The following is a 27,839-nucleotide window of genomic DNA, read 5'->3' as shown; positions in this document are numbered from 1 at the left end:
TATCACTCTCTCAGATATTATAAAAAGCTCTCAGGTGGCACAGAGAGTGTCATCACAAGCCAAAAACACAGATGAGATTGTGTTTTGTGTATCTTTTTTTTTTTTTTTTTGAGACAGAGTCTCCCTTTGTCACCCAGGCTGGAGTACAGTGGCACGATCTCAGCTTACTGCAACCTCCACCTCCCAGGTTCAAGTGATTCTCCTGCCTCAGCCTTCTGAGCAGCTGGGATACGCCTGGCTTTTTTGTATTTTTAGTAGAGATGAGGTTTTACCATGTTGGTCAGGCTGGTCTCGAACTACTGACCTCATGATCCACCTGCCCCAGTCTGGGTCTAGGGCCACAGGTACGATCATGGGTTTATACAATCACAAAGATCTCAGAGTGGATTTGACTCTCCTGTATATTGTATAAAGCCCTCGGGTAATGCACTGAGTGCCCTTACGTGGCCCAGCACACAGGTGACATTGTTATACTCATATGCACAACCAGCCAATAGTAAATATTGTCATCCCTTAACATAAACATAACCTACTTCTGAAGTTCTGAATGTCACACCTGGAGGCAGTGGAAAATTGCAAAATTGACTCTTATAGGTGAATCTGGTCCACAGATGGATTGGTGACTCTCAGGTCAAGATTCAGCACACCTGTGAGGCTGTTTTTTTTTTTTGAGACTGAGTTTCACTTTTGTTGCCCGTGCCAGAGTGCAATGGCATGATCTCGGCTCACTCCGCCTCCTGGGTTCGAGTGATTCTCCTGCCTCAGCCTCCCGCGTAGCTGGGATTACAGGCGCCCGCCACCATATCCGGCTAATTTTTGCATTTTGAGTAGAGATGAGATTTTGCCATGTTGGCCAGGCTGGTCTCTACTCCTGACCTCAGGTGATCCACCTGCCTTGGCCTCCCAAAGTGCTGGGGTTACAGGTGTGAGGCACCGTGCCTGGCTGAGGCTATGATTTTACTAAGAGACACAGTCTGCAGAAGAGATTGAGGCTGTTATGCATGGATTCATCTCATCTACATTGAGATGGTGACTTGTGTACTTAGACCCAATATCCAAATGGTATTGACTCATACCTAGAATGAAGACATGTGAAGAATTGTTTTATCTCATTTCTGGGTCTTTCTGCAGGTGTGATTGTGACACATACCTCTGCTCAGAATGTGAGCGATTTGACTCTCCTGCCTGGGCCCAGTACACAGATGGGATTGTGACATATCGCTGGACCCAGTATGTAGATCGTGTGACCCTATACTCTTGCCTTGGTGCTGTCACAGAGGGCATTGTGACATATCACTGGTCCCTGCACCCAGGTAATGTGTTTCTCCTTTCTGTGCCCTGCCCAAATGGGCTATTGTAACATATTACTGGGTCTAACAACCAGATGATATGAATCTCCTACCTAGACCCTGGCTTCAGGGGACATTATGCCATATTTCTGGACCCATCTATTTGATGTTACTCTCCACCTTTACATGGGCTTTTCCCTAGGAGACGTTGTAACATATCTGTGCCAAGCACCTACATGATCTCACTCTTCTCTCCTGCCTGGGCCCTGACCACAGAAGAGGGGGTGACATATCACTAGGCCCTCACCACAGGTTATGTGATTTTTCTGCCTGGTCCCTGTCCAGAGAGGACATTATGACATTTGCCTGGGCCCATAAACTAGATTATATGACTCTCCTTTTGTCTCTGAAACTTGTCCACAGTGGAGATTTTGACATATCACTTGTCTCAGGATCTACATAATGTGAATTTTGTTCCATGCCTCAGTCCTGCCCACTGGGTGATTATGCCATATAACTAGTCTCAATTCCTAGGTTATGTGACTCTTCTTTATGAGCCTTACCCACATAGGGCATTTTGACATATCTCTGGAGCCCTCTCAGATGAGGTGACTCGGCTGCATGGGCCCCTTTTTTTCAGAAAATATTGTGCCATATTTTTTGACCTAGTAACAAGGTGATGTGACCCTCATCTACTGCTTAGTTTCTGCCCAAGGTGGGATTGTAATTTTTTTTAATTTTATTATTATTATTTTTTTTTGAGATGGAATCTCACTCTGTTGCCAGGCTGGAGTGCAGTGGCACGATCTCAGCTCACTGCAACCTCTACCTCCCAGGTTCAAGCGATTCTTCTGCCTCAGCCTCCCAAGTAGCTGGGGCTACAGGCACGCACCACCATACCCAGCTAATTTTTGTATTTTTAGTAGAGATGGGATTTCACCATGTTGTCCAGGATGCTCTCGTTCTCTTGACCTGGTGAACCGCCAGCCTCTGCCTCCCAAAGTGCTGAGGTTACAGGTGTGAGCCACCGCGCCTGGCCAGGGATTGTGATTTATCACTGGGCCTAGCACCTTGGTGATGTGACTCTCCTCTCCTACTACAGGTTTCAGAAAGATAATGTCATAATTATCATAATGTCAGAAAGATAATGTCATAATTCTCCTATTAGCAGGGCCCATGCAGAAAAGTCACATCACCTAGTCGTTGGACCCTGCCATATTTCAATATACACAGTTTGTTTCACCTGGGTGTTGGTGAATTGTGTATTGTATATATTAAAATATGGCTAGTCCAATACCTAGGTGATGGGACTCTCTGTACCTGCTAATAGAGGAATTATGACATGTCATTTGTTTATCACCTAAGTGATGTAATTCTTCTACCTGAACCCTGTAAAAGGGGAGGATTGTGACATATCACTGGACTCTGCATCTAGGTGATATCACTCTCTTTAACCTGGGCCCCTTGTATTGTGGGTATTATGACACATCACTGGGTCAAACCAAATGGGTAAAGAGCTCTTGCCTGGGCCCTGTCTGTGGGAAGCACCTTGTGACATATCTGTGCATCCATTATTTTGGAGGTGTGACTCTCCTCTTCCATCTGCACCATGCCCACAGAAAGACTGTGTCGCATATCTGGCTTCAGCAACCAGGTGCTGTGTTTCTTGTGCCCAGGCCTTGCCTGCAGAGAGAATTGTGACATAGTTGGGTCCAGTATCCAAGTAACATGACTTTGTTGTCTGTGCCTTGCTTTCGAGAAGGAATTGTAACATAACCGTGGACAGGCAACCAGGTGATATGACTCTCCTGCCTGGTCCTTGCCCTGAAAAATTGTGACATATTTCTGACTCAGCAGCAGGTGATGTTACTCTCCCGTTTGCTTTCTACTCACAGGTTAGATTGTGACATACACTTCAGCCCAGTTCACAGTTGCAATGATGATACTCACACCATAAACCAGTCCATAGCAGAGATACTGGTGCTGGTAGCTAGACTTAGAGAAATGGGTAAAGTCCTGGATTACCATTCTTTCACATTTTGTATAAAGTCTTTGGACGGTACAGAGAGTGTTATCATAGGGCCAAGCACACAGGTGAGACTGTTTCTCAAATGCACAACCTACCAAATGTTAGCATTGTCACCCTCACATGGACAGACCCCACTGGAGAGATCTTGAATTTCACACGTGAATGGAGTCCACAGTAAAAATTGTGACTGTCATGTGTAATCATGTGACAACAGTTAAGATGGTGACTCATTTCTAAACCCAGCTCATAGGCAGGTGAGAACTCTTTTCTCTAGACCCAGCCAACTGGAGAGATGTTGACTCTAATGCATGAACCTAGGTCCACAGGTATGATTATGAGTTTGTATTAGAAAAAAAGTCTCAGAGCAAATTGTGACTACCATGGATATTGTATAAAGCCCTCAGGTAGTACAGAGAGTTCTATAACAGGGCCTAGCACACAGATGACATTGTGACACTCGTATGCAAACCCAGCCAACAGTAAAAATTGACAGCTTTCCACATGAACACAGCTCATTGTTGAAGTTCTGAGTCTCACACCTGGAGGTGGTTGGAAAATTGACTCTCAAATGTGCATTCGGTTCACACGTGGGCTGGTGACTCAAACCAAGATTCAGCATACCTGTGAGGCTGTGACTCCACTAAGGGGACACAGTCCACAGCAAAGATTGAGGCTCTCATGGATGTATCCAGTCTACCGTTGAGATTGTGACTCGTGCACTTGGACTCAACATACAACATGTGTTGACTCTAATACTTAGAAATGGAATGTGTGGGATTGTTCATTCCTACATTTTTTTGTGACTGTGATTGTAACATACACCTTTGCCCAGCATCTGAGTGATTTGACTCTCCCACCTGGTGCCTAGTACACAGATCGGATTGTGACACATTGCTGAATCCAACACCTAGGTGGTGTGGCTCTGTACTTTTGCCTCAGTGCTGCCAACAGGGGGGCATTGTGACATATCACTGGACCCCACACCCTGGTTATGTGACTCTCCTGCCTGTGCCCTGTCTTCATGGGCCGTTGTGACATTGCTATGTGCAACATCCAGGTGATGTAACTTTCCTTGCTGGGTCCTGCTTGCAGGAAGCATTATAATCTATCTGCATCCATCACCCAAGTAATGTGACTCTCTTTCTACCAGGTTGCTGCTTAGAGAAATAATTGTTACCTATCACTGGGCCAGCACCTAGCTGTTGTGATGCTTTTTTTCTACTTACATTCTGCTCACAACTTAGATTTTGACATACTGCTGGGCTAAACATCAAAAATGAAGTTATGTTTTTCCTCAGCACTTTCCTTATCAGGCATTGTGACATATTGTTTGGCCCAGAACTAAGGTAATGTGAGTCTCCTGCCTGAACCCTGTCCATAGTGGGCATAGTGACATATTTGTGAACCCATCATCCATATAATGTGACTTTCTTACTTGGCTTTTCCCTATAGGAGAGATTGTGACATATATTTGAGCCCAGAACCCAAATAATTTGACCGTTCTTTCCTGCTATGGCCATGCTCCCATAAAAGAGAGTGACTTATCACTGCGATTAGCACACAGGCTATGTGATTCTTCTGCCTGGTTCCTCTCCACAGGAGTTACTTTGACATATCTCTCGGCCCATTACTTAGATGATGTGACTCCTCTTATTCCTGGGATGTGTTCACAGTTTGGATTGTAACATATCGCTTAGTCAAGCACTTATGTGATGTGACTCTTTTCTCATTCTTTGGCCTTGTCCACTGGGGTGCTTGTAATATGTAGCTGGGCCCAGCTCTTAGGTTATGTGATCTCCTTTTTTTTTTTGCCTGATCTCTGCATACATTTTGTATTGTGATAGATATGGCTGGGTCCAACACCTAGGTATTATGAGTCTCCTGAATGGGCTCTGTTCAGAAAGGTATTAGGACATATTCTTTTTTCTTCATCACTTAAGTGTTGTGACTCTCCTTTTTTGACTATAACCTGCTACAAAGGATAATTGTGAAATATCACTGAACCCAGCACCTAGGTGATGTGACTCTCCTTTTTTCCTGGGTCTCACATAATTTGAGTATTGTGATATATTGCTGAGACCCAACATTTAGGGGATGGGAAGCTCCTTTCTTGACCCTAACCACAGGAGCTTTGTGACATATCTCTGCATCCATGACCTAAATATGTGATTCTATGTTTCTGCTTGCACCCTGCTAACAGAAGATTATGACAAATTGCTAAGTGCAATGTATCTTGTTTATCTTGTGCTGACCTGCTGTCTCATCCTGTGACTAAGAATGCCTAACCTGGGGAGGCAGCCAAGTAGGTTTCAGCATATTTCACACAGCTGCTATTCAAGATTGAGTTGCTCTGGTTTGAATGCCTCCAACATTAAGATCCACTATAAAATTATGAAAAAAGTCTATAGTAAATGAGAATTAAATTAGGGTGGGCTATTCTAGTCTGGGTGCAGTGACTTACAATCCTGTAATCCCAGCACGTTGGGAGGCCAAGGCAGGCAAATCACCTGAGGTCAGGAGTTTGAGACCAGCCTGGCCAACATGGGGAAACCCCGTCTCTACTAAAAATACAAAACTTAGCCAGGCGTGGTAGCGCACATCTGTAATCCCAGCTACTCGGGAGGCTGAGGCAGGGGAATTGCTTGAACCCAGGAGGAGGAGGTTGCAGTGAGCTGAGATTGCACCACTGCACTCCAGCCTGGGTAATAGAGCAAGACTGTATCTCCAAAAAAAAAAAAAAAAAAATTTAGAATGGGCTATTCTGAAAGATGCAGCAATAATTATATTTGTGTTTACGAGTTTTTTTGTTAACCTCTACACTTGATAATGAAAGAGGTTTCCACTGTTAAAGGAAAATAAATCTGTTGATGCCAAAATTACTAAGTCACTAGAAAAGTCAAGTTGAGAACTATGTCAGGCAAACCTGCCTCCCATTTTATTTCTAAATAAGATAACTACAAAGATAAAAAAGCTACATACTTTTTTTACAATTAGCCAACAAGGAAATTCCTTGAGAACCAAAGACAGACAGAACTCAGAGTCATTTCTCTGAGCCTTGCCTGAGACAAATGCACATCTGATTGCTTCCTCTGCACTGCTGTTAATTTAGATATGCAGATTCACTGAGCCAGACTAAATTGTGTATTCAGTTAAATGCTTATCAAGGACTCAAAGGAATCCAGACTTTTATCTCCTATTTACTTATGACCTGGATGCCCTCACTTCAAGTTGTCCTGCATTACTGGATCAAACCAAGAAAGAGAGAGAGAGAGAGAGGAAGAAGGAGGAGGAGGAGGAAAAAGGGAGGGAAGGAAGATCTTATACATATTGATTGATGTCTCATGCTTTCCTAAAATGTTTAAAAGCTGCTGGGCACGGTGGCTCACACCTGTAATCCCAGCACTTTGGGAGACCAAGGCAGGCAGTTCACCAGGTCAGGAGACATCCTGGCTAACAGGGTGAAACCCTGTCTCTACTAAAAATACAAAAACATTAGCTGGTATTCATAGAAAATATAATTTTTAATTATTGAGTAATCTGAATAAATGGATATATCATAAAAAAAAAATTGGCTGGGCATGGGGGCATGCGCCTGTATTTCCAGCTACTCAGTAGGTTGAGTCAGGAGAATCACTTGAACCCAGGAGGCGGAGGTTGCAGTGAGCCGAGATTGTGCCACTGCACTCCAGTCTGGTCGACAGAGCAAGACTCCATCTCAAAAAAAAAAAAAAAAGAAATATAAAAGTAAGTGTAGGCAATTGTAGATGCAAATACACATCTGTTTAGACAAATTCCTACTTTCAAAATCACAGAGAATGGTCACTTTTTAGCCTTTTTATGAATAAAATTCTGGATTCCATTTATTATTCTATTAGAACTTCTGTACCTATTTTGAAACTTGAGATTAAATTGTCTTTTGCTGAGTTTGCCCAGTTTATATTTCAAGTAATACTATATCACGGGAACACGTTAGAGATTTTCTATATTTTTGTTTTGCATCAGTTTCTAAAACCTGGAAATTATCTTGTTTTGAATTTCTTATGAAAATAGAATACTGTTCACTAAGAATGTTCCATTAGCATACTGCAACTTAAAGTCGGGAGATCTAAACTTTTTCTGGTAACATTACCTATATAATATTTAGTTTTTTAAAAAATTTCTCTCTCTTTCTGTATATGCTTTTTAATTTACTTTTAAAAAATGTGCATAACATGTCCTTGAATTCTATTAATGGACCTCAATGCTTTAAAAAAATTTTTTGATAAAATAAAAACTCAGTCTGAATGTGATGGTTCATGCCTATAATCCCAGTACTTTGGGAGGCTGACTTTGTAGGATTCATTGACCCCTAGAGTTTGAGACCATTCTGGGCTATCTAGTGAGGCTTCATCTCTACAAATAAAAATATGATAACAAATTAGCTGAGCATGGGGGCACATGCCAGTGGTCCCAGCTACTCAGAAGGCTGAGACAGGTAAATTGCTCGAGCCTAGATTGCTGAGGCTGCAGTGAGCTGCAGTCATGACACTGCACTCCAGCCTGGGTAACAGAGAGAATCCCTCTCAAGAATAAGAAAAACAAACCCCACAGAGGATAAATAATAAAATATTCAATGTTTGTAATACCTCCTACTCAAAGGACCAGAAGCCAGGAAGGTCATAAAAGCTGAAATTAAAAAACAATTATTTTAATTTTTTAGTAGCCATATAATATAAGTGCGGATGACCTTATACACAAGGTTAAAGGCAAATCAGGCAAATACCCTCTGGGTTGGGCCTGCTCAGCTCAGGGAGGAAGCCCTGCCTGAAAAGGCGGCAGCCTAGGCTGTCACTCTCTTCATTCAGCCCAGCGTCTGATGACATCTTCTTTCATTCAGGGCTTGTGGGGGCAGGACCTTAGAAGATATCCAATCAGGGACGCTGGGCTGGAAACCGTCCAATCAGGCACGGGGCAGGAGAGGACAGGGCGGCTTCCGGGATGTGGCGGGGCCTTTGTTTCTGGCTGCAGTTTGAGCTCCGCGTCTCGTCTTCATTCTTCTGTGTCCTCTGCTGCTAGAGGTTCAGCCTCTGTGGCTCTGTGACCTGCAGGTATTGGGGGATCCACAGCTAAGACGCCAGGACCCCCCGGAAGCCTAGAAATGGTGAGAGTGCCGGTCCGACATCCGGAGAGGGGGAAGGGGCTGTGGCGTGACTCAGGCCTTCCCGCAGTCAGCTCCACAATCTGCGCGTGCCGGAGTTCTTGCCCAGCTCGGCCTCAGTCCCCTTCAGACATAAGATGGCGGCTGGGCTGGCAGCCGGCCCCGGCGCCCTGTCTCTTCTCTGGGCAGCTCTGCAGCCGCAACGCGGCGTCTCTCCTAAATTGTGCAGGGGCCACAGGAGGGTCGTCAGGGGAGAATCGTGACTCCTGATGCAGTTTCATGAATAGAAAGAGCTTTGGTCCGTGGCATTTTTAGTCCCTCTTTTGGTCTATTGGAAACTTAGGAGAGTCGGCCGGGCGCGGTGGGTCGCGCCTTTAATCCCAGCACTTTTGGGAGGTCGAGGCGGGCGGATGACGAGGTCAGGAGTTCGAGAGCAGCCTGGCTAATATGGTAAACCCCGTCTGTACTAAAAATACAAAAATTAGCTGGGCGTGGTGGCTCGCGCCTGTAATCCCAGCTACTCTGGAGGCTGAGACAGGAGAATCGCTTGAACCCAGGAGGCGGAGGATGCAGTGAGCCGAGATCGCGCCATTGCACTCCAGCCTGAGCATCATAGTGAGACTGTCTCAAAAAAAAAAAAAAATGTGAGGGTCACCACAAAAATATTAATCAAAGAGTAATTTAAGACATTGAGGTTTGTAGTTTGGGGTCCATGGGAAATGAAGGAATTTTTTTTTTTTTTTGAGACGGAGTCTCTCTCTGTCCTCCAGGCTAGAGTACAGTGGTGCAATCTGGGGTCACTGCAGCCTCCCTCTACCGGGTTCAAGCGATTCTCCTGCTTCAGCCTCCTGAGTAGCTTGGAACTACAGGCGCGCACCACCACGCCTGGCTAATTTTTTCTGTTTTAGTAGAAACCGGATTTCACCGTGTTGCCCAGGCTGACCTCCAACTCCTGAGCTCCGGCAGTCTGCCTGCCTCGGTCTCCCGAAGTGCTAGGATTACAGGCGTGAGTCACTGCGCCCGGCCAGGAAGGACTTTTAGAACGCGCATGATGAAGAAAACAAAATTCAGTACTTTGTTAGGTAGAGTCATAGTTTTTTAATTTGTACGATTAAGATGGAAATTTCCTGGTTATATAATCGGGTTAATTGGCAGTTTATAGTTGTTTAAGGCTGAATTTTTTTTTCCTCAGTGTAGTAATTTACAAAATATACGTTTGAGTTAGATTTTTATAAGGTAGAAACCCTGACATTAGAGCGAGGTCAGTCTAATTGCCTGCCACTTATTTTCACACTCCACAGAAGAGTGATTTTCCTCTGCATTTTTCTCATATGTTTCAAGCAGGGTCTGAAGTCTACACCGTACTCCCCATTCCTCCAGCCTAATGGATTTGAGTAAAATACTAAATTTTCAGTCCAGGCAGGGTGGCTCATGCCTGTAATCCCAGCACTTTGAGAGGCCGAGGCAAGCAGATCACGAGGTGAGGAGTTCGAGACCAGCCTGGCCAACATAGTGAAACCCTGTCTCTACTAAAAATATAAAAATTAGCTGGGCATGGTGGTGCGTGCCTGTAGTCCTAGCTGCTCGGGAGGCTGAGGCAGGAGAATCTCTTGAACCTAGGAGGCAGAAGTTGCAGTGAGCCAAGATTGCGCCACTGCCCTCCAGCCTGGGCAACAGAGCAAGACTCCGTCTCCAAAAACAGAAACAAGAATTAGCGAGGTGTGGTGGCGGGTGCCTGTAATCCCAGCTACTTGAGAGGCAGGAGAATCGCTTGATCTCGGGACGCGGAAGTTGCAGTGAGTCGAGATCGCGCCTACACTCCAGCCTGGGCCACAGAGTGAAACTCCCTCTGGAAAAAAAAAAAACTAAACTAAATTTTCCTTTATTTCTGACATTCCCATATGCCACCTTCTCCGCAATTCATGTTATCAACTATTTTTTCTTTTTTCTTTTTGGTTTTTTTTTGAGATGGAGTTTCACTTTTGCTGCCCAGGCTGGAGTGCAATGGTGCTATCTCGGCTCCCTGCAACCTCTGTCTCCCAGATTCAAGCGATTTTTCCTGCCTCAGCCTCCTTAGTAGCTGAGATTACAGGCGCCTGCCACCACACCCAGCTAATTTTTTTATATTTTTAGTAAAGACGGGATTTCACTATATTGGCCAGGTGGTTTCGAACTCCTGAGCTCAGATGATCCACCCACCTCAGCCTCCCAAAATGCTAGGATTACAGTACTTAAAAATAGCCAGCACGCCGGGCTATTTTTTTTTTTTTTTTGGTGTATATTTTAGATACAGAGATACATTTTAGACAAAGATATTTTAGATATCTGTACATTTTTGATAGATATTTTAATTATTTTTTGAAAAATCATTGGATAGACTTAAATTTTCCTTCCTTCTTTCCTTCTTTCTTTCTTTCCTTCCTTCCATCCTTCCATCCTTCCATCCTTCCTCTCGCTTTGTTTCCCAGGCTGGAGTGCAATGGTGCAATCTCAGCTCATTGCAACCTCCCGGGTTCAACCGATTCTCCTGCCTCAGCCTCCCAAGTAGCTGGAATTACAGGCACCTGCCACCGCACCTGGCTAATTTTTTTGTATTTTTAGTTGAGACAGGGTTTCACCTTGTTGGCCAAGCTGGTTTTGAACTCCTGACCTCGTGATCCACCCGCCTTGGCCTGCCAAAGTGCAAGGATTACAGGCGTGAGCCATCAAGTCTGGCCTAAATTTTGTTTTCTATTTGAAAATATTTTCCATATTGAAAAGAAAGCAAAAAATAATCCGCTTATACTGTTTGTAAAAAATAAAAATCTCTGTGCCTCTTTTCCTTTTCTTTACTTTTTTTTTTTTTTTTGAGACAGTGTTGCTTTGCTGCCCGGTCTGGAATGCAGTGATGTGATCTCTGCTCACTGCAACCTCTGCCTCCCTGGTTCAAGTGATTCTTTTGCTTCAACCACTCCAGTAGCTGGAACTACCGGCACCTACCACCATTCCCAGCTAATTTTTGTATTTTTGTTAGAGACAAGGTTTTTCCATGTTGACCAGGCTGGTCTCGAACTCCTAACCTCAGGTGATCCACCTGCCTCCGCCACCATGCCTGGCCTCTTTTTTCCTTTTGTTTTCCCTAGGCACAGGACTCTTCCCCCCCCGACCCCCTTAAGATGGAGTTTAGTTCTTGTTGCCTAGGCTTGACTGCAGTGGAGCCATCTCAGCTCACTGCAACCTCTGCCTCCTGGGTTCAAGCGATTCTGCTGACTCAGCCTCCCAAGTAGCTGGGACTACAGGGATGCACCACCACGCCTGGCTAATTTTGTATTTTTAGTAGAGACGGTTTCTCCATGTTGGTCACACAGTTCTCAAACTGCAGACTTCAGGTGATCCACCCGCCTCAGTTTCCCAAAGTGCTGAGATTATAGGCATGAGCCACCATGCCCAGCCAGAGACTTTTTCAGAGTGTTTTTAGGTCAAGTTTTTCCTTTCAAAAAATATGGGTGATTTTTCCTCAGCCACACTTCATTTTGTTGTTTTTGTTGTTTTTTTCTGGTCCTGGGTTTCAGTACTGTCCAGGGATAAACCAAGATAACCACCATGGCTCTGTGTGCTACAGTGTCATAGGCTGGGTGCAGTGGCTCATGCCTGTAATCCCAACACTTTGGGAGGCCGAGGTGGGTGAATCACCTGAGGTCAGGAGTTCAAGACCAGCCTGGGCAACATGGTGAAATCCTGTCTCAACTAAAAATGAAAAAAAATTAGCTGGGTGCAGGGGCAGGCGCCTGTAATCCCAGCTACTTCGGGAGGCTGAGGCAGGAGAATCGCTTGAACCTGGGAGGCGGAGGTTGCAGTGAGCTGAGATCACGCCATTGTACTCAGCCTGGGCGACAAGAGGGAAACTCTGTTTAAAAAATAAATAAATAAAATACAATAAAAATTATCATTTACCTTTCTCTTTCCCAGAGTGAGTTTAGGAATCTTCTCAGGTGTCTTTTATTTTATGGCTGGGTGATTTTCAACAGAATTCCAAGGCTTAGCTTTTAGAATGCTACCAAGGAAAAGAATAGGGAAAATCTATTTTATTTGGCTGTACAAAGTTAATACATTTTTATAAGAAAATGTGGTATATAAGTGGTGAGTTACACAGATTCATAAAAACATCAGTTACTCTCTTTGCAGGGTAAATTTGTAAAGGTGATTATCTGTATTCTATATCCTGTCATCTTGATTTCTGAGTTTAATGCTAGATTTTATGAGATGAAACTTTGTACCTCCTAGAAGTGTTTTCATATGATTGTTTACCACATAATTTTTTTTTTTTAATTGAGACGGAGTCTCACTCTGTTGCCCTGCTAGAGTGCAGTGGCACAATCCTGGCTCACTGTACCCTCCATCTCCCAGGTTCAAGCAGTTCTCCTGCCTCAGCCTCCCAAGTAGCTGGGATTACAGGCATGTGCCACCACGCCCAGCTAATTTTTGTATTTTTAGTAGAGATGGTGTTTCACCATATTGGCCCGGCTGGTCTTGAACTCCTGACCTTGTTATCTGCCCGCCTTGGCCTCCTAAAGTGCTGGGATTACAGGCATGAGCCACCGCGCCTGGCTGGTTGTCTTGTTTAGTTAGTCTGTTCATAGTTTTCTTTGCTGTGCAGAAGCTCTGTAGTTTAATTAGGTCCCATTGGTCAATTTTTCCTTTTGTTGCAATTGCTTTTGGTATCTCCATCATGAAATCTTCTGGTTCTTAAGTCTAGAATGATTTCCTAGGTTACCTTCCAAAGTTTTTTTTAAAAATAATTTTACATTTTAAGTTTAAGACTTTAATTCACTTTGAGTTGATTTTTATGGTGTAAGAAAAGGGTCCAGTTTCAGTTTTCTACATAGTAGTAGCTAGTTATTTTAGCAAATTTATTAAATAGAAATTTTTTTTTACATTTCTCTTGTAAGCTTTGTTGAAGATCAGATGGTTGTAGGTGTGTGGCATTATTGCTGGGCTCTCTATTCTGTTGTATTGGTCTATGAGTTTGTTTCTATAACAGTACCATGCTGCTTTGGTTACTGTAGCCCTGTGGTATAGTTTGAAGTAAGGTAATGTAATGCTTCCAGTTTTGTTCTTTTTGTTTAGGAATGCCTTGGGTATTTAGGCTCTTTTTTAGTTCCACATTTATTTTAAAATAGTTATTTTTAGTCCCGTTAAGAATGTTTTTGGTTGTTTGGCAGAAACAGAATTAAGTCTGTACATTTCTTTGGGCAGTTAGGCCATTTTAATGATACCTTTTCTATTCATGAGCATAAAAGGTTTTTCTATTTGTTTGTGTCATCTCTTACTTTTTGAAGCAGTTTTAAAATTCTTGTCATAGAGATCTTTCACCTCCCTGGTTAGCTATATTTCTGGATATTTGATTGTTTTTGTGGCAAATAGGATTGTGTTTTTGATTTGGCTTTTGGCTTCAATATCATTGATGTACGGAGATGTTACTAATTGTTGTGCATTTATTTTGTATTCTAAAACTTTGCTGAAGTTGTCTGTCAGTTTAAAAGCTTTTCTGGAGCCGGGCATGGTGGTTCATGCCTGTAATCCCAGCAGTTTTGGGAGGCTGAGGTGGGTGAATCACAAGGTCAGGAGTTCGAGGTCAGCCTGGCCAACATGATGAAACACTGTCTCTACTAAAATTACAAAAATTAGCTGGGCGTAGTTGTGTGGCTTGTAATCCCAGCTATTCAGGAGGCTGAGGCTGGAGAATTGCTTGAAACTGGGAGGTGGAGGTTTCAGTGAGCCGAGATTGTGCCAGTGCACTCCAGCCTGGGTGACAGAGCAAGACAACGTCTCAAAAAATAAAATAAAAATTAAAAAAAAAAAAAATTTCTGTTGAGGCTATAGGGTTTTCTAGGTGTAGAATCATGCTACCTGCAAACAAGAGTAGTCTGACTTTCTTTCTCTTTCTCTTGCCTGATTGCTCTGGCCAGTACTTCCAATGCTGTGTTGAATAGGAGTGATGAGAGAAGGCATCTTTGTCTTGTGCCAGTTTTCAAAGAGAAATGCTTCCAACTTCTGTGTGTCCATTCAGTGTATTGGCTTTGAGTTTGTGACAGAGAACTCATTATTTTGAAGTATGTACCTTCAATGCCTAGTTCGTTGAGGGTTTTAACATGAAGAATGTTAAATTTTCTTGAAAGATTTTTCTGCATCTATTGAGATAATCTTGTGGTTTTGGTCTTTAGTTCTGTTTATGTGATTAATCACATTTATTGATTTGTGTATGTTGAAATAACCTTGCATCCCAGGGATATAGGCTACTTGATCATAGTAGATTAGCTTTTTGATGTGCTGCTGGATTCGGTTTGCCAGTATTTTGTTGAGCATTTTTCCATCATTTTTTATTAAGATCATTGGCATGAAGTTTTCTTTTTTTGTTTTATACCAGGTTTTGGTATCAGAATAATGCTGCTATATAATGAGTTGGGGAAGAGTTCCTTCTCAGTTTTTTGGAATGGCTCTAGTAAGAAGGGTATCAGCTTTTTTTTGTACATCTGGTAGAATTCTTCTGTGAATATGTCTGATCCTGGTTTTTTATTGGTTTCTAGGCTATTTATTATACTTCAATTTTGAATCTTGTTGGTCTCTTCAAGGATACTTTTTTTTTTTTTTTCAGTCTTTGGAGGATGTACGTGTCTAGGAATCGGTCTATTCTAGATTTTCCAGTTTGTTTACATAGAGGTATTCATTACATACTTGAATAATTATTTTGTTGTTTTTGGGTCAGTGTTAATAGCCATTTTGTCATTTCTAATCGTGTTTATTTGGATCTTCTCTTTCTTCATTAATCTCTCTAGAGCGCTATTCATCTTATTAATTCTTTCAAAGATTTTACTCCTGGATTTCTCCTTTTTGTTTTGTTTTGTTTCATTTTGTTTTTGAAGCAGAATCTCGCTCTATTGCCCAGGCTGGAGTGCAGTGGCACAACCTTGCCTCACTGCAACCTCTGCCTCACTGCAACCTCCACCTCCCTGGTTCAAGCAATTCTCCTGCCTCAGCCTCCCAAGTAGCTGGGATTACAGGTGCCCACCAATACACAAGGCCAATTTTTGTATTTTTAGTAGAGACTGAGTTTCACTATTTGGCCAGGCTGGTCTCGAACTCCGGACCTCAAGTGATCTGCCCACCTCGGCCTCCCAAAGTGCTGGGATTACAGGGGTGAGCCACCGCGCCCAGCCTTCTCCATGTTTTTATCACTTTTTTGTCTAACTCTCCAGTTCAGATCTGATTTTCATTATTTCTTGTCCTCTGTTAGCTTAGAGGTCAGTTTGCTTTTTCTTCTCTTGTTTTTTGATGTCAGGTTTTGTGTTTTTTTGTTTTTTGAGACAGAGCTCAATGAATCCAATGTCTACTGAAATTCAGATGTTCAAGAGTTCAATATGTCCAGAGACCTGGCTGTTGTAAAAGAAAATATAAGTTATAAATCAGAGGCTTTATTATCCTACCTGAAAATAAGAGAGAATATCTTGTTCAACTCTTTTATCTTAAAGCATTTAGATTATATGGAGATATTTTTGTTGCTTTTTTGAAATATATTTAAATCATATTAACAGCCAAATAAACCTTTTGGCATTCTTTTGACTCAAGATTGTCTTTATTTAAGACCTCAGATTCATTGCTTATCCTTGATTTGGGAAAATTTAATTTTTTTTTTAGTCTTTTAAAGTAGACACAGATTTCTTTAGATTAAAGCTCATTTTAAGAGCACACAAGTTTAGTACGAAGAATGAATTAAATTTAGAAATACAGAATGATAAAAACTAAAAAATACTGAATAAATTTCTTTGACAGAAAACTGATAATCCAAGATAATTATCTAATATTTGCAGGCTGAAGTACTTACACTGCAAAAGCAAGAACAGTTCAGTGTGTAAACTCAACTTTGGAGTCTGTGTAGTTTTTTTTGTGTGTGGTGTTTTTTTTTTCTTTCTTTGAGATGGAGTCTCACTCTGTCACCCAGGCTGGAGTGCAGTGGCACGATCTCGGTTCACTGTGACCTCTGCCTCATGGGTTCAAGTGATTCTCCTGCCTTCACCTCCTGAGTAGCTGGAGTAGCTGGGAATACAGGCATGTGCCACCATGTCCGGCTAATTTTTTTTTTTTTTGAGACAGTCTCTTTCGCCCAGGCTGGAGTACAGTGGTACTATCTTGGCTCACTGCGATCTCCGCCTCCTGGGTTCACGCCATTTTCCTGGCTCAGCCTCCCAAGTAGCTGGGACTATAGGTGCCCGCCACGGCGCCTGGCTAATTTTTTGTATTTTTAGTAGAGACGGGGTTTCACCGTGTTAGCCAGGATGGTCTCGATCTCCTGACCTCGTGATCTGCCTGTCGCAGCCTCCCAAAGTCCTGGGATTACAGGCGTGAGCCACCGCGTCCGGCTGTATTTTTTTTTTTTTTTCCTTAAATTTACTTTTTCTGAGACGGAGTTTCACTCCTGTTGCCCAGGCTGGAGTACAATGGCATGATCTCAGCTTACTGCAACCTCCACCTACTGGGTTCAAGCAATTCTCCTGACTCAGCCTCCTGAGTAGCTGGGATTACAGGCATGCACCACCATGCCTGGCTAAATTTTGTACTTTTAGAGTAGAGACAGGGTTTCTCCATGTTGGTCAGGCTGGTCTCGAACTCCTGACCTCAGGTGATCCACCCACCTCAGCCTCCCAAAGTATTGGGATTACAGGCATGAGCCACCATGCCTGGCCTAATTTTTTTATTTTTATGAGAAATGGGGTTTCACCATGTTAGCCAGGATGGTCTCAATCTCCTGACCTTGTGGTATGCCTGCATGCCTGCCTTGGCCTCCCAAAGTGCTGGGATTACACCAATGAGCCACCATGCCTGGCCTAAATAGTTATTTTAATATTCTTACTCATACTTTGAAATATAAAGTAGTTTTAACTGAAATACAGTTACAGACAATGTTTAAAATACTACATACATTATGACTAGTACATTAAAGTTGGTTATACTTAGATATTTATATCTAATATCCAAAGAAAAGTCACTACCAAATTGTTACAATAGATATTAGTCTGACATGCTTATTAATTTATCCAATATGGATAATTACAGGGAAGCTTAATTTTAGTGTCTTTCATTTAACTAAATTGGGATGCTGCTATTACAGGACAAATAAAAACAGGTCAGGTGACCACTCAAAAAATATAGTAGCTCTTCAGTGGCTGGGTACGGTGCCTTACGCCTGTAATCCCAGCACTTTGGAAGGCTGAGGCAGGTGGATCACCTGAGGTTGGGATTTCAAGGCCAGTCTGACCAACATGGAGAAACTCCATCTCTACTAAAAATACAAAATTAGCCAGACATGGTGGTGCATGCCTGTAATCCCAGCTACTTGGGAGGCTGAGACAGGAGAATTGCTTGAACCTGGGAGACGGAGGTTGCAGTGAGCCGAGATCGTGCCATTGCACTCCAGCCTGGGCAACAAAAGCGAAACTCCATCTCAAAAAAAAAAAAAAAGGCCAGGCACAGTAGCTCACACCTGTAATCCCAGCACTTTGGGAGACCAAGGCGGGTGGATCACCTGAGGTTGGGAGTTCAAGACCTGCTTGACCAACATGGAGAAACCCTGTCTCTGCCAAAAATAGAAAAATTAGCTGGGTATGGTGGCGCATGCCTGTAATCCCGGCTACACGGGAGGCTGAGGCAGGAGAATTGCTTAAACCTGGGAGGCGGAGGTTACAATGAGCCAAGATCGCGCCATTGCACTCCAGCCTAGGCAACAAGAGGGAAACTCCATCTCAAAAAAAAAACCACATAGTAGCTCTTCAGTTAGCAGTGTTGCAAGCTTGAATATATTACACTATATGAATAAACTCAAGATTTCAATTCTTCATAAAAAGGTGCATGTGGAAATTGTGAGATGTATTCCAATATGGAACTCCCATCCAATGGCTAGGAGATGAGACAGCGGCAGACATGGAAGAGAAACCTTAGAAAATTCTGCTGATAATATGTATATTTTTTTCATAATGCTCATGTTTCTTGTGCTGAGAGTAGCTGTGCACTTCGTTTAGAGAGAAATTTGTTTAAGGGGAATATTTTTGGCTGACTTGATCAATCTTTAATCTAAGTTTTTTCTTAAGATGCTTTGAACTTTTTTTTTCTCAATACAGTGTTACTCAAATGGAGAGCTGTTTTTCTTTCTAATGCTTTGGGTGTCTGTTTCAGAAGCTCTGTTAGTGTCCCATGGTGCCTGTGAATGCACGATGAAAACTCTTGGAGTTATCATCATCTGAACTCATGCTGAAAACCCAACAGCTTTTTTTTTTTTTTTTTGAAGACAGAGTCTCACTCTGTCGCCAGGCTGGAGTGCAGTGGCATGATCTCAGCTCACTGCAACCTCCGCCTCCTGGTTTCAAGTGATTCCCCTGCCTCAGCCTCCTTAGCAGCTTGGAGTACAGGCATGCACCACCACACCCAGCTAATTTATGTATTTTTAGTATAGATGGGGTTTCACCATGTTGGCCAGGATGGTCTCAATATCTTGACCTGGTGATCTGCCTGCCTCCTTCCCAAAGTGCTGGGATTACAGGTGTGAGCCACTGCACTCAGCCAAACCCAGCAGTATTTTTTCCATGTCACCATTGTAAGTAGAAACTGAGCCTGAATCACTGCTCAGGCTTAGTGAGCCTGCTGAACTGTCTTTCTGTCTTTGCAATCTCTTAAGCAGATTTACTGTGATGCCACTCACATTCTGGTTTAATCGTGTAATAAACAATTTTATTTCTGTTCTATCATTTTGGAGTTTCTCTGGGGCTGCAGAAATTTTTTTTAAATTCCATTTCCAAACACTGTCTTGAATTACCAGACATAATATAAACACATAAGGTGCCAACTAAGCTTTAATCTAGAGGAAACTTTTCCTTTCAGGCTTCACGTCTATTCACAATTGTGCTGCAAAGTGTATGATGTCCCCTAAATATGCAGGTGGAATTGTTTTTTTGCCTATTTGGTATATGTAATTAACTGTAGTCACTTCTAGAAAGGATAGACAAGATTTCTACAAACTTCACAGAGAAGAAACCAACCATTTTACCTCTTTATTTGTTATTTTTTATTGTTTTTTATTTTTTTGAGATGGAGTCTTGCTCTGTTGCCCAGGCTGGAGTGCAGTGGCACCATCTCGGCCCACTGCAACCTCTGCCTCTCAGGTTTCAGCGATTCTTCTGCCTCAGCCTCCCAAGTAGCTGGGACTACAGGTGAGTTCCACCATGCCCAGCTAATTTTTGTATTTTTAGTAGATGAAGTTTCACCATATTGGCCAGATTGGTCTTGATCTCTTGACCTCCTGATCCACCTGCCCTGGCCTCCCACAGTGCTGGGATTCCAGGCGTGAGCCACTGTACCAGGTTATTTTACCTTTTTCAATGACTTGTATCCTCAGACCTGAAAGTGATTCACAGACCATGGGGCCCAGAAACCCAATCAAAGTAACATGTGCATTGAGTAGACATGCGGACATGAGGATCTTCACTTTCACTTTCTTCTTCTTGCTAAAAATGCCCTAAACTGTGTAGGTGAAACCTGCTGCCACTCCACCAGATTTAGCTCCACTAAATCTGCAGCCCCAAATTCTGATTCTGGGTTTTGAGATTTGAGAAATAAAAAAAAACTTTAATCTGAGGAATGCAAGTCCTTTTTTCAAACTCAGAGACATTAAAATGAGAACACAATTATTTCTTTCTCCTCCCTTTGAACTATGTATTTATCTCTTGAAACTATTTGCTATTGCCACAAGTAGCTATAAACTAAACTAATAATGCCACATTGGACACTATAACCCATACCTTAAACCTTAACAGTATATGTTCAATCAATAATCAGTGTTATTTCTGTAAATAAATAAGACTTCCTGACAACTTTTTTTTTTGGTTGGTTGGGTTGTTTGATTTTTGAGACAGTTTCACTCTTGTTGCCCAGGCTGGAGTACAATGGTGCAATCTAGGCTCATTGCAACCTCCACTTCCCGGGTTCAAGCAGTTCTCCTGCCTTAGCCTCCCAAGTAGCTGGGATTACAAGCATATGCCAACATGCCCGGCTAATTTTTTGTATTAGTAGAAACAGGATTTTACCGTGTTGGCCAGGCTGGTGTCAAACTCCTGACCTCAGGTGATCCAGCTGCCTTGGCCTCCCAAAGTGCTAGGATTACAGGCATGAGCCACCGTGCCCAGCCTAAGTGGACCTGACAAACAACTTTGTACCAGCCCACTCTCTGCCACTCTTTTTTGCCTTTACAAATCTACTTGTAACTGCTGCTAAAGTTTACATTCCAGACAACTTGAATCATTGCTCCCAGGTTATAATCCTCAAGCTTGGCCCAAATAAATTATTTACTTATATTCATGTTGCCTCAGATTTCTTTTTTCTTTCTTTTTTTTTTTTTTTTTTTTTTTTTAGGTAAACATTATTTAAAATGTGCTACAGCAGCCTCTATGAGGGGATCTCTCTTTTGATTGTACCCGGCTTGCTTTAACACCCAAGAATGCAGAGCCAGGTTGATCCAACATAGAATCTGCATATATAGTTTGGCCTCTGCCTGGGATTCACAAGACAGGGCCAGGTTTTGGATTGAGAATGTACAGAAAATCAGCAAGAGACATTTTCTGCATTGTGAGAAATCAACATAGACATCTTAAAGACCTCTTTGAGAGTGTGGCTTTTTGAACTTTTCAGATTTTGTTCAGTGACCTGCTAACACGTATGTGAGAGGCTCCAGGTGTAAATAGAATCTAATGGCAGAACCTGTAAGTGTGAACAAGCATCTTAGGAGTGAGAGATCAAGACCACAAAATGTCCAGAGCTATGACCATAGCTCTACCTTCCCATAAAATATGATACTGGAGTAGAGTATTTTTGTCTTTTCTTATCTAAGAGCTAGCTAATCAGGACAGGTGATGCAGGTTCTGGAGCTCTACCAGGGCAGTTCTATTTTCTTTTATTGAGACAGAGTCTCACTGTTGCCCTGGGCTGGAGCACAGTGGCACGATCTCGGCGCACTGCAAGCTCCGCCTCCCGGGTTCATGTCATTCTCCCTCAGCCCCCCGAGTAGCTGGGACTAGAGGCACCCGCCACCACGCCTGGCTAATTTTTTTTTTTTTTTTTTTTTTTTTTTTTAGTAGAGATGGGATTTCACCGTGTTAGCCAGGATGGTCTCGATTTCCTGACCTCGTGATCCACCCGCCTCAGCCTCCCCAAATGCTGGGATTACATTCGTGAGCCACTGCGCCTGGCTGGGCAGTTTCTATTTAGAATCAGCCTGAGGCTGGATGTGGTGGTTGACACCTGTAATCCCAGCACTTTGGGAGGCCGAAATGGATGGATCACCTGAGGTTAGGAGTTTGAGATCAGCCTGACCAACATGGTGTAACCCCATCTCTACTAAATACAAAAAAAAAAAAAATTAGCCAGGTGTGGCACATGCCTATAATTCCAGCTGCTTTTGAGGCTAAGGCAGGAGAATCGCTTGGAGGTTGCAGTGAGCTGAGATTGTGCCATTGCACTCCAGCCTGGGCAACAGGAGCGAAACTCCATCTCACGAGAAAAAAAAAAAAGGCCTGATTCTTTCTTGCCTGGCTTATCATTGGGCAGTCAGCTCTGGGTCACTGGGAATCCTCTCACAATCAACTAGACATCTTTGTGACATTTCAAAATGTCCAGAACAGAATTGTGTCAGGCTGACTAGAATGGTTAATTCTGCTCTGTCCCAGTCTAAGATAAATTAGTCATGCTCTTCTTGTTTCTCATCTTGTATAAGTTGGTACCCAGATGAGAGTTTTTCCAGTTTTCTTGTAGTTGGGTGAAAAACAGAGAGGAGATCTGGAGACTCAAACAGAAAAACTAATTTCTACCATTTCATATGGCCATTAAAAAAATAGATGAAGCAGTCATCCCTATCATCCAGGAATTTTTAGTCTAGGCTAGCAACTGGGTACATGGTTGAATTTAGCATTATATTGTTGGTACAACGAGTAGATGTGTGCAAAAAAAACTTTGGCTTTATTTGTCCACTTTCTTTTTATTGTTCTGACTTCTGATATCATCACTTGAAGGAATGTTTATTGAAAAAATATTACTGTTTCTATTCATCTTACCTTGCTAAGAATACATATTTATCTTAACAATAATAAATTCCCCTAGAAAACTTTAAGGGATTTGTTTAAATTGCTTATTGGTATATGTTATGAAATTGACAGGGCAGTGGCTAAATAAGATTAAAATTACACGAACTCTGGAATTTAATTTTGTCTTAGGTAAGCTTAGGAAAAACTGAACAGGAAATATTCCAGTGGCATAGGGAACACAATTCTTTTTTTTTTTTTTTTTTTTTCTGAGACGGAGTCTTGCTCTGTCGCCCAGGCTGGAGTGCAGTGGCGCGATCTCGTCTCACTGCAAGCTCCGCCTCCTGGGTTCACGTCATTCTCCCGCCTCAGCCTCCCCAGTAGCTGGGACTACAGGTGCCCGCCACCGTGCCCGGCTAATTTTTTGTATTTTTAGTAGAGACCGGGTTTCACTGTGTTAGCCAGGATAGTCTCAATCTCCTGACTTGTGATCCATCCACCTCGGCCTCCCAAAGTGCTGGGATTACAGGCATGAGCCACTGTGCCCAGCCAGGGAGCAGAATTCTACATAGGTTCATCTCTGCTTTTTTTCTGTTCAGATTCACCCCTTTTGAAGGCCTTATTTAGGTCAGGTCTGCTTATTGTTCTGTTTATAGTTTGGTTCACATTCTGGGTGGAAGCATCCATGTTGTTTTAATTAAGTGCCTCATGTGACTCTAAAATGAGGCTAGAATCAAGTATAAAAGGTTCAAGATACATACACAAGAGTTAAGTTTGACTTTTGCACTAAAGGGTGGTTACAGGGCCTGTTCTGTTTGGGTTTGGTAGGGACAGGACAGTGTGGCCCATATTTCCATTACTGTAGCAAAAATTGCTGGTGTCCATGGCAGAGGAGGGCACCTGAGGATAGAAAAGGTGAAACTCATATTAGTATCTCCATGGAGCAGTTCATTCTTGCTGAATCTCTTTGGTTATAAAGGACAAAAATAGGTGAACTTTTTCTGCAGGTCTCAGTCCTTCTGCTTGTGGGTGTGGTGGTAGTAGGCAAATAGGTAGTGCTGACAGCTTTAAAGGCATATTCTCAAGATGCAGGGGTAATTTGTCCAGAGAATCTCATCTGGAAAGGATTCCCGGAGATAGAGAAAAAAATGGCTTTTTTTCAGCTAAACATGTCTCAGATCAAGAGCTGTGTCCACTCTGCTTCCTGGAATGCCATGTGTTTAGTACTTGTAAACCTGTACTTTGCTACTTGTGTTTTTCCTCCCTAATGAGTTTGTTTTAACCGCTTTTTAAATTTTTATGATAGTCAAGGGTCTCTGCAAAATATTTCTTTCCTATATAACAGAGCCTTCTCTACATTCTCTACATCACGGCTTCTAATATGCCATGCAGAATTCTCACCATGACTTTATGAACTGCAATATTAAAAATGATCCTTTCATGATTGTTGAACATGGGAAGGTGTGGATACTCAAGATTTCTATTGGGGAAAACGGGTCCTTACTAAAAATGGAGAACATGTAATGTTGAGTTTCAGTCTGTTTTTTATTAGCTCTATGCAAAATAGGATTCAGAAAATGCTTGTTTAAACAAGAAGACATTTATAAAGCAGAAAGTTCTGAAAAATATTATCAGGATATACTTGCTTTATGGGTGCTAAAGATAGACTACTAAAAATTACTATTAAAAATTACAGCCTGGTTGGCCAGGTGCGGGCTGGGACGGTGAAACCCCGTCTCTACTAAAAAGAATACAAAAAAATTAGCCGGGCATAGTGCTGGGTGCCTGTAGTCCCAGCTACTCAGGAGGCTGAGGCAGGAGAATGACAGGAACCCAGGAGGCGGATCTTGCAGTGAGCTGAGATTCGCGCCACTGCACTCCAGCCTGGGTGACTGAGCGAGACTCCATCTTAAAAAAAAAAAAAAAAAAAATTACAGCCAGGTGTGGTGGCTCATGCCTGTAATCCCATGACTTTGAGAGGCTGAGGTGGGTGGATCACTGGAGGTCAGGAGTTTGAGACCAGCCTGACCAACATAGTGAAACCCATCTCTACTAAAAACACAAGAAAATTAGTCAGGTGTGGTGGCACATGCCTGTAATCCTAGCTACTCAGGAGGCTGAGGCAGGAGAATTGTTTGAACCTGGGAGACAGAGGTTACAGTGAGCCGAGATCACACCATTGCACTCCAGCCTGGGCAACAGAAGTGAAACTTCATCTCAAAAAAAAAAAAAAAAAAAAATTACAAAATATGGGAGACATCTGTATCTTGAACTTTGCATAAAACTGATATTTCTTTATGGTTAAATTTAGATTATAATTTACTTTTTGGGAGCAATATCACAGCAGTGATGCTGTGTCTTTTTGCGTGCATCAGCACATCTTAAAATTTGTTCTAGTGCATTTTATGTTAATTATTCACTTGATTATCAAGGGCTCTCTGACAGACTCTTTCCCTAAATAGTTATTTTCCTTTTTTCTTTCTTTTTTTTTTTTCTGAGACAGAGTCTTTCTCTGTCACCCAGGCTATAGTGCAGTGGTGCCATCTTGGCTCACTGCAACCTCTGCCTCCTGGGTTCAAGCAAATCTCCTGCCTCAGCCACCTGAGTAGCTGGGATTACAGGCGCCTGCCACCGTACCCGGCTAATTTTTGTATTTTTAGTCCAGACAGGGTTTCACCATCTTGGCCAGGCTTGTCTCGAACTCCTAACCTCGTGATCCACCCACCTTGACCTCCCAAAGTGCTGGGATTATAGGTGTGATCCACCATGCCTGGCCATTTGTCTTTTTATTTTATGTATATGTATGTATGTGTGTGTGTGTGTATATATATATATATATATATTTTTTTTTTTTTTTTTTTTTTTTGAGATGGAGTCTTGCTCTTTGACCCAGGCTGGAATGCAATGATGTGATCTCAGCTCACTGCAACCTCCACCTCTCAGGTTCAAGCGACTCTCTTGCCTCAGCCTCTTGAGTAACTGGGACTACAGGCATGTGCCACCACGCCTGGCTAATTTTTGTATATTTAGTAGAGATAGGTTTTCTCCACGTTGGCCAGGCTGGTCTCAAACTCCTGACCTCAGGCGATCCACCTGCCTCAGCCTCCCAAAGTGCTGGGATTAGAGGTGTGAGCCACCACACCTGGCCATATTATTAAGAATCTTCATGCAACTGATGTACGTAAACCATAACATTTAATCTGGCAGCTGCTCTTCTTTCTTAGGTTTTCTTTGCATTTATCTGTCTTTTGAAAATGAAAGCTCTTATCTTTGTTTACTGGCCAGAAAAACTAGAAAAAAAACACAGACTTTTCCATTTACGGATGTTTGACAAAATAGTCTTTTTGGGGCAAAATCATTGGCATTACTGGTAAGCTTGTTAGAAACTTAGAAACTCAGACTTTATTCCAGATCTTCTGAAAAAATAATCTTCATTAACAGGATCCTCAGTTTATTGTACACCTTAATATTTTAAAGGTCCCTTCTAACACAGCATGTCTTTATCTGAAAAATATTTGCAACTGATTTTGTATGATGCAAATAGAGAACTCAAAAATTTACATGTTTGTGTTCATGCCCTTAATTTTACAGTTTATCATCCAGAAAAGTATTATATACACACTGATGTTGTGGATCTTACACCACTTTCTTTTCTCAGGGGTAGAAAATACATTGGAGAATATTTCCATGTAAAGAATTATTTTATTGGATAATTTCAGTCTCTTCTATAAGTCAGTACCTGTTCTCTTTACTCTCTCATTTTACCTTGAGTCAAATTATAAATTCTGCCTGTGGCCACTTGGTAAATGTGTGTGTTTGCATGTGTGTCTGTGTGTTTTTTAGGGACCATTGACATTTATGGATGTGGCCATAGAATTCTGTCTGGAGGAGTGGCAATGCCTGGACACTGCACAGCAAAATTTATATAGGAATGTGATGTTAGAGAACTACAGAAACCTGGTCTTCCTGGGTGAGCATAACTTCAATACTCAATTCCTAATATACCCTAAAGATTTCATTTTTGTTTTCTGTAGACTGTTTTTTGGTAATTTATACTTTGCATTCATGAGTTTCAGATTCCTGTTTTCAAAAAATTTGGGGGATTTGTTGGTGCACTAAAGAATTTTTTTCAAGATGTTTCATCTTGACCCGAACTTTCCACATTTCTGAGCTGATCTGTGTCTTTCACTCCAGATTAGTAGTAATTCCAGAAATTAAGTGGCATAAAATATTGTTGCCCACAACTTAAAATCTAATTGCCAACACTAATTTTTGATTCAGTATTACCAGGTGGTGAAATTAAGAACCTAAAAAATAAGATATTTTCTAAATATTTACAAATTTTTGTTAAAGGCCAGGCATGGTGGGTCACTCCTGTATTCCCAGTACTCTGGGAGGCCGAGGCAGGCAGATACCTGAGGTCAGGAGTTTGAAACCAGCTGACCAACATGGCAAAACCGCATCTCTACTAAAAATGCAAAAATTACCCAGGTGTGGTGGTTCACGCTGGTAATCCCAGCTACTCAGGAGCCTGAGGCAGGAGAATGGCTTGAAACCAGGAGGTGGAGGTTGCAGTGAGCTGAGATCATGCCACTGCACTCCAGCTTGGGCGACAGAGTGAGACTCTGTCTCAAACAAGAAGAAATTTTTGTTAAAAATTAGTATTTTGGGGCCAGGTACGGTGGCTCATGCCTGTAATCCCAGCACTTTGGGAGGCCAAGGCAGGCGGATCACCCTGAGGTTAGGAGTTTGAGACCAGCCTGACCAACATGGCAAAACCCTGTCTCTACTAAAAATACAAAAATTAATCAGGCATGGTGGCACACGCTTGTCATCCCAGCTACTTGGGAGGCTGAGGCATTGGAATTGCTTGAACCCCGGAGGTGGAGACTGCAGTGAGCCGAGATCGCACCACTGTCCTCCAGCCTTGGTGACAGATTGAGACTCCATCTCCAAAAAAAAAAAAAATTAGTATTTTGGGATTAATGATTAGGATATTCTATCACATCCTTCATACTGGACACATTACTAGGTTAATAATCGGAGAATATGAGCAAGAGTCATGTAATTCATTTTTTATTGAAACAGGTATTGCTGTCTCTAAGCCAGACCTGATCACCTGTCTGGAGCAAGAAAAAGAGACTTGGGAGCCTATGAGGAGACATGAAATGGTAGCCAAACCCCCAGGTAGGTGAGAGTGAAAGTGAATACAACAAACACAGATGAGAAGTCCAAAGGTTAAGGGGAAAGCCAGTCCTTAAAATGTGACTTGGGAAGCTGTGTTCCAA

General features: G+C 42.3%; 1 protein-coding gene across 10 annotated transcripts in view; it reads left to right on the top strand.

The window, feature by feature from the left end:
• ZNF43 (zinc finger protein 43) overlaps positions 1-27,839 on the top strand; it is a 47,560-nt gene that overhangs the window by 7,698 nt on the left and 12,023 nt on the right. For 4 of the 10 annotated variants that reach the window (XM_063658849.1, XM_063658852.1, XM_054465149.2 and 1 more), the window contains 3 exons: positions 1,132-1,313; positions 26,395-26,521; positions 27,640-27,738. In XM_063658849.1, the coding sequence (XP_063514919.1) occupies positions 26,410-26,521; positions 27,640-27,738 (211 nt within the window). In that variant the 5' untranslated portion in view covers positions 1,132-1,313; positions 26,395-26,409. Of the gene's footprint in view, positions 1-884; positions 1,314-8,005; positions 8,459-26,394; positions 26,522-27,639; positions 27,739-27,839 lie in introns of those variants that run through there. The other 6 variants (XM_054465147.2, XM_063658855.1, XM_063658851.1 and 3 more) reach the window with 3 other exon arrangements.

The sequence above is a fragment of the Pongo pygmaeus genome, chromosome 20, assembly GCF_028885625.2.
Source record: "Pongo pygmaeus isolate AG05252 chromosome 20, NHGRI_mPonPyg2-v2.0_pri, whole genome shotgun sequence".
Taxonomy (NCBI): domain Eukaryota; kingdom Metazoa; phylum Chordata; class Mammalia; order Primates; family Hominidae; genus Pongo; species Pongo pygmaeus.
Note: the sequence above shows the minus strand (reverse complement) of the source record. Positions and strands in the feature narration are given on the sequence as shown.